This window comes from Metarhizium album (genome assembly GCF_000804445.1).
Source record: "Metarhizium album ARSEF 1941 chromosome Unknown scaffold_64, whole genome shotgun sequence".
NCBI lineage: Eukaryota > Fungi > Ascomycota > Sordariomycetes > Hypocreales > Clavicipitaceae > Metarhizium > Metarhizium album.
In genome coordinates this window covers 6,964-14,540 of record NW_024467638.1, presented here as the reverse complement: position 1 = coordinate 14,540, position 7,577 = coordinate 6,964, and the positions used below count along the sequence as shown (strand labels likewise).

The window sequence follows — 7,577 nt, the reverse complement described above, 5'->3', positions numbered from 1 at the left end:
AGAGAGAGAGAAGCTTAGAGGTAGAAGCAGAGGCAATAGCAATAATTATAATAATAATAATAATAATAATAGTAGTAGTAGCAGTAGTTATAGTAATAATAATAATAATTATTATTATTATAGCAGCAGCAGTAGCAATAGCAATAATAACAATAATAATAGCAAGAGCAAGAGCAGAGGCAAGAGTAAGAGTAAGAGCAACTAGGCAGGCAGCTTAGTAGTATTTTATTAAAATTAGTTTTTAGTTTTAATTTCTAATTACTTTATAAGTAGTTTAAGCAGTATATATACTATTCTTAGTTAGCAGTATATAGCAGCTACTACTATAACCCTAACTCTTCCGAATACTGTGTCGGTCCTCAACAGAGCCGATGCACGAGCGCGATTACATGCTCCGATGCAACCACCGTCGGAGCAGTTGCATCTGCGGCCAGCCAAGCCATGCAGAACTCCAAAGCCAGCACCAGAAAGCCTACGAGGCAGCGCACCGGCTACCAGTGGGTACACATCAGTCTTCTGCTTGTGGGCCTGGAGGCCCGATACTTCAATGGCCGCGTGGTCGAGGTTCCAGAGACAGTATTAGTATTGCCCCTGAAAGACACCGTGTTTAAATTCAACCCGGTAGATTTACTTACCGGGCCATCGTTCACCGAGACACTGTTCGAGCACCTACGTCCACGGCCGTACATGCGCTGCTGCACATAGAGTAGTTAATTGGGGCTGTCCATAAGTATGTATATATATATTTATCTTTATACCTCTATGACGAGTCATTACCGTAGAGCCCCTTGATAGAAATCATGACTCAAACGATGTGGGTGCAGGTAGGTCGAGACAACGGAACAATGCTGAATAGAAATGCCTTGGGTGGGAGGAGTTATCTCGACACATGTTTCGAATACTACTATAACCTAGGCAGATATAATCTTTGTACTATGCATTATCTAGCTATTTTGCTGCGACAAGATATTGTATCCACCTACTTGACTCGTTGGTTGTGGCACATAAAAGCTACGCCACGCAATGCGATGTGGCGGTACATAGCATAATATTAGGTCAAGCTGCTTATGCGAGACTAGCTCTATTGTAATAGCTAACCTAAGACTAGCTCTATACTTTACAAGCCTCTAATTAGCTAGCGTATATTTTGTAACTTGCCTATATAATGTAAGTAAGTAGAGCTGGTCTTAGGTGAGCAAATAAAGTGGAGCTAGTATCAGGTCAGCACCCGCACCTAATATTATGTCTTCACGTCCCTCCAGTGGGATTATGCATTGCTGCCGTCAGGACGCATGACACCCTGGTAGCAAAATATTTAGGGTTTATATTTTCATTTCCAGACATCAATGCCAACTTCGTACGAGTTCTGCTTACCCACGTTGGAGTGCTCTATTGTGTCATGTAGCCTTGGGTGCGCTTTTGTTCTTCCCCATCCATAAGCAAGAGCATTACTCAAGGCTGCTCCGTACCTGGAGTTGTAGACGCAACTGCGCATGAAGTGAGGGAAGCGACGGACAGATCAAGGACCAAGAGAACTATAAGATCATGCTATATGCCCATGGCCTTTACCACTCACCAACTACTAGTACTACCCAAGACTCTTCAGCTCGCTACTTTACACAATTTTTCAATTTTGCCTATTATCTTGAATATCAAGTACTTCCATCATGAAGAACGCCGTGCTCGTTAGCCTCTTTCTGGCCGAATCGGTCTTGGCCATGCCGTCTGCTCACCGTCACGTTTTCCAACGGCAAGACGAAGCACAGAAGTATAAGAGCGGCTATGTATTTGATAACCATTTGAGGAAGTATTGCTCCGACAAGCAAGCTGGCCAGAAAGATTTTACCCAGGATATGAATTGTATGATTGAGTCTTTGGAAGGAAGAAGTAAAGAGGCCTGTGTAGCGGGGGCTAGGCGAAAAGTTCAAGCTTGCAATCCGCAGCAGACCACAAAACAATGCCTTGAGGGACCCTGGTTGGAGATGGTAGATTGTAACAATGGCGCTACCGTTCCAGAAACGGCGAAACTTAACCCAGGCTACAACCCGGACAGCACATCTACTGGCCAAACTGAAACGGGGACAACCGGCAAGGGACCTTGTGCGCAACGGGCCAGGTCTTAACAGGTAGCTTGGCTTGCATTCTTAGCCTGAGATGGGTTGCATTGAGATGGAGAGCTCCTAAGGACCTTTTATCTGAAATTTCTCTAATGTCTTCCACGTTAGTCTTTTAAAACTTGCTGTTAGTTCGTCAAAGGGAAAGGTGATGCAGTACTGCAACGGGGTATCATAAGTCAATTCAAGTCTTATCTCTCTTATTCAAGGTACGAAAAAGGGGGAGCGTTGGTAGTCACGGTATCTACAAGGGGATTTTTACGGTGATGCGCCGGATCTGGTGGTCTGCCGGATTTACACCGCCTCATTCACTCAACTTCAACATCGAATAACTCAACAACCATAGCAGCCATTAACGAGCTGCTAAAGTTTCCAAGGTCGCCAGGTCCGACTGATTATGCTGAGAGAGCCTGGCGCTTGAACCGAGACGGGGCCACATTGCGATGTCGACATCAAAGCAAACAGTCGTCAAGACGTAATGCCGTCGATTTGGATAAGGCAATGTAATGTACTTTCGCCCAGAGGGATCACCCCTCAAGGGCCTTGACACTACATGACCTACAGATTGTAACGTTTTTCTACTCACCTGAAGCCCCATGATGCATTCTACCCTGCACCTACAAGCCTCATTTCTGTGAACTAACTGTCCTGCTTAGAGGCTATTCCCTCTAAGTGCCTAACATCCTATCCTTGGCAGCTGGAGCTTAGTGTGCTGGTGTGAGGCTGTGCGATTAGGATTCTACACTATAGTTAATAGTTATTTAATTTCTTTCTTTCATCACCTTACCTGTCTCGCGACGTGTGCAGCTCCATTTTCTTTTGGATGTTGGACCACTACAAGGAGGGGGTGTCATCGCTGGGTTCCCTACGCAGCTTGAGGTCAGGTAATGGCATCCCCGATCAGCGCTAGATGATTGGTACTCACGCGCACCACACGGATTCGTGCATCTATCCATGGTCATCATCTGGGTTGCCATGGCCGCCGTAGTGGATAGTAAGCAGGGTCTCACGTCACCGGTTGTCCACCAAAAAGGCATTAATTCTCGTACCTAGGTCCAGCTCACATGTGCCGGCGGCGGGGATTTCTCAGTATTCCACGGAATACCCAAAATCGTCACGAAACAGCTGGCCGACTTGTTGTGCTTCCTCCTTGTAGCCTCTGTCTGTACAACCTTTCCAGTAGATTGGGAGAACTGCGACAGACTCATAGTCTATTAACCTTTTGAAGCGGCCGTCCAATGACTTGTTGAGTTCAGTCTTGAGCGACGAGTCGGCCATGGTATGTGGAGGAGTCCATTCAAGGTATCACGACCTTACAGTCAAATTACTGACTTATAGTGGCCGGTCAGCATACCGGCAAGATATAGGATGAAGGCGAATAAGAATTATGATTACAGCGGTCAGCAAGTTCTTCACACCATCAGGCAGTATTGGCACGTGATATGTCATTGGGTATCGCGGCTCAAACAGGGCTGGGCATCAGGCATCACTGGGCTTGATGGGCTCTATTGTCTTCTGCTTCTCGGGAAACGATCAAATCGCTCCGTAAGAAATTCAAACAAGTGTGCCCGGCCAACACTGCCATAGGCACAAACTGCTATCGCAGCGAGCGTATCAACAGGGCTACACAATGTTTGCGTCGAGCTCTAACAATAGTCGTTTGGAGACAAATACCCCGACAGGACAGAAAACAAGTGCACGATATTACACTCCGGGAGACGTACACTTGGAGGATCTTGAGCTTGGATTTCTCAGAGTGGTAGGCCGAAAAGAGTTCCCATAGCGTCGATCGATGAAATCCAATTCGACACGCCGGATGGACAGGCCGGCAAGCCAATCGAGGGCGGCGCTACAATGGAAGTCCATAAGGCCAGTTGGAAAGGTCAAAAGGTTGAGGTCAAATACGTGCACAAGAGCTACACTGGGCAGGCATACCGTCGGGCCTTTTACAGTCTAAACTTTGAGCTTCAGTTGATGTCGAAGCCGTCGCTGCGCAAACAAAACATCCCGAGCCTGCTTGCCGTATGTTGCAGCAAAGACGACGACCTCACCACATGCTTGGAGGCTTCAGCCTCGGTTGTTCGCCCAGGTATCGCCGTTGAACTCGCACATGAGCAGTATCCAGACATGCGACATTTCTTCGACGGGGCTCGAAACATGTTTCGGCCGAAGCAACTACCATTTGAGACAAGTGCTGCCTTGATCGCGGACATTGCAGACGGCATGGCGGCTCTTCATCATCACGACATTGTGCATGCAGACCCAAAGCCAGAAAATATTCCCCTCTATCTAGACAGCCAGTCACCAAACGGTCTTGTAGCAAAAGTTGCTGATTTCGGGCTTGTTGGAATGACGACTTATAGAGAACTATTAGAGGTTATATGACTATTTATTTTAGAAGTCTTAGTTTTAAGCTTATTTATCTTAAAATAAAGTTAGTTTATAGAAAAATAAAATAGTTTAATAGTTACTTACTTAAAGAGCTTTATTTTAGTAGCTGTAAGCTTATAACCCATTAGAACTATATATATTATATACTTATATAGTATATAAAGTATAGAATACTTAGGTATATATTATAGGCAGTACAAGCCCTAAAGTACACTTTACTATCCGACCCAGCCAAGTGACTGCAATAAATCTAACAAGCGCCCCGAGCAATTGACGCATCGGTCCTAGTATTTTTCCGCTGTTCTCGCCAACTTTCGCCAGCCCCCTTCATCCCAACCCTTCTGAGCCAAAGTTAATCAAAACAAATCTCCCCATTTAGGCGTACATCTTGACGGCCTGAATCAGCCAAACTTTCCAGCGCAAACTCTTTTCCAACCCGATATGTGACTTTTCATCAGCCGCGTCCATGCTGCAGCGGAGCAGCTTGGCAGCATGGCTAAAGGCTGTGGCCTCTTGGGTTGCGACCCTCAAGTCGCTTGTATTCCAGCCTGCCTGGAGCTTTTACAACGTGCTGCGCAGTTTCGGGTCCACGCAGAAGAGTGCACACTATCTCAAAGAACCTCAATTGCTCAGCTTGGGTAGCACCGGATTGGTATTCAAGCTTAGCGACGCCATCGTCGTGAAAAAGAGCCGTCCTGGCCGAAGCGACTATATTGCTGACGAACAGAAAATCTTTGCAATACTGAAACGCCAACCGCTATCGCCATACATTATCCAGCACTTTCACGACACCAAGGACGCAATATTCCTGGAGTTTATGTCGGGTGGGAATCTAGGAACCGTCCTTAACGACGAACAAGTGAAAGACGAGTCGACGCAAAGAGTAATTCGAGTAGAGAAGTTGCAGACGGCGGAAGACTGTCTCCGGTGGACGCGGCAGCTTGCAGCGGCAGCAGCTTGGCTCGAGCAGCTGGGTTTTACACACTGCGATATTCGGCCAGCCAACATGTTGCTGTCTGACGCGCGGGACACCAAGCTTGCAGACTTTGACCATACGCGTAAGATCGGAGACACCGTACCATCTCTGACCGAACCCTTTGCTCGGTTACTAGGGGATGAGGGTGGCTCGAATTGCGGAACCTACGGCACCGCTGGTTATCGAACAGAGCAATTTGCCATAGGATCAGTCATCTATGCCTTAACGCGCGGCCATGATCCCTATGAGGACGAGTGGTGGGGGCCTGACCATGGCCCGATTCGTCAGGGTAAGCTCCAGGATATGGAGTTTCCGGTTCTGGGCAAAGACAAATACGATGATGTCATTGAGAACTGCTGGCATGGTCGGTATGAGTCTATCGCTCAGCTGTCGGGACGTATGGCCGGCTTGGATCATTATTCAAGCGAAGTCATCGAGCAGCAGGCAAGCGCCTCTGATATCAGATCCAGGAAGCACGAGTGCGAGATGCTGGTTCAAAATGGCGTCCTTCAAAAGCTCTTTACGTGCTAGATTAATGACTATGCTGCCCTTTTAGATTATCAGCCTTACCTCAACCGTCATTGTCGACAACCGTCATTGTCGAAGCTGTGAGTGTCACCACACATTCATTGGCACGCGTGTTCCGGGCCAAACCCTTCATCTCGACCTGACCCACTGTCCAACTACGTTCTTAACATATAGTCGGCTAGCAATGCAATCACCGCAGGGGTATTTATCTGTAGTAGATCCAAGATATTCGGTCCTCTGAATTCTTCCACATTGACCACAGTTTGCGGGGAACAGCGTGATGATTGCAGGCTCGTCAATTACGTGCTGGCACAGCTTCTTCTCTCGAGGGATCAATGCTTTGCACATAGCTTGCAATGCTACCAGTCAGCTATACCAGTCTTCAAGAGGGAAGAAATAGAATTAGCCTACTGGGGGAATTTGATGCTTGGGATGGTACTAGAAGTCTTGGTGTTATCCTCCCGGCCGGATTGATGATGCGCTTGCTCACGTTATATGACCAAAAACCAAGAAGAAGACTCGCACCCGCTCAGTGATCAGCGGGTCATATGCAAACCGGCCTGAGGGGGAGGGGGGCGGGGGGACACGAAGCTAAAGAGAAACAAAGCGGCGAAAAGAAGGTGCATCTGAATATCCATGGGCATTTGCCGTGACCGAGCAGGCTCAACTCGAGCCAATATCTGTTCAAGCCACAGCCTCACCTGATGCAGTGGCCGCAGATTTGTCGGCCCGCGTCCTGCATGAAACCTAGTACGTGAACATTAGCACCAGGCCGTCGCGTCTTTTTCATTCCTCATATCCGCGGGGGAAAAAAGAGGCGGCGTTCTGAGATATAGTGTTGTTCGCTCTCGGACTGCTGCCTGGTTAGTTTAGCGGAGCATATTTCAAAAAAGGTCAAAGGCAATACTTTTTCGCAAACTTCAGGCGCAAGCCCAGCAATAATGTCGTATATTGTGGTAAGAAGAGGCTTAATCAGAATCACATCGTGCGGGAAAGTGCAAGAATACTGTTGTTGGCGGTAGTTAAGAGGCAAATGCATCGCGCCGCCAGTCATTCATCTTAAAGTGGAAGTGGCTGCATGACACGTTGAGTTAGGTGCTGTTGATCCCGGCCTGGGTACGAAGTAGAACGGCATTATTCAAGTTCGCTGGAGCTGGCTGGTCAGCGCCAAAGCATCCGTGAAACCAAATCCGCCTCGCTTCCTGCTGCAAGCAGGTTGAGTCGCCCTGCCCATGGTGATATAAGTTGAGCTCACACCCCTGTTGGGAACTCTTCCACGTCCCTCATCGGATCCGTCCGATTCCGAGTCTGACATAGTGATGCCGAAGTGGTGGGACAAGATGTCCCGCGAGTCACTGGTAAATTGTAGCTGGACATCGCAGTGCCATCCTCTCTGGGCAACCTCAGGACCGGATGGCCAAGTGGCCATGCCTTGTGGCTCGCAACACCAGAACGGGTAGGCTTTCATGTGTTTGCAGCAGACGCTTTGTGGCTTCTTTTTGTTTTGCTCTTCCTTAAGAAACGTTCTTTTCGATTCTGCGAGCCTTGCCGTGAACAACGCTTCTCGG

At 47.8% G+C, this 7,577-nt stretch overlaps 2 protein-coding genes across 2 annotated transcripts; both read left to right on the top strand.

The window, feature by feature from the left end:
* Window positions 1-3,968: 3,968 nt before the first annotated feature.
* Window positions 3,969-4,499, top strand: MAM_08431 (Protein kinase-like domain protein; the record flags this gene model as incomplete). Its single annotated transcript, XM_040827229.1, has 1 exon — window positions 3,969-4,499. One exon carries the CDS (start codon window positions 3,969-3,971, stop codon window positions 4,497-4,499), a length of 531 nt encoding a protein of 176 aa, XP_040674777.1.
* Window positions 4,500-4,971: 472 nt separating this feature from the next.
* On the top strand, window positions 4,972-6,012 carry MAM_08430 (protein kinase domain-containing protein; the record flags this gene model as incomplete). The annotated part of the gene is made up of 1 exon (XM_040827228.1): window positions 4,972-6,012. The coding sequence occupies one exon, from the start codon at window positions 4,972-4,974 to the stop codon at window positions 6,010-6,012; it is 1,041 nt and encodes a 346-aa protein (XP_040674776.1).
* Between the last annotated feature and the right edge of the window lie 1,565 nt (window positions 6,013-7,577).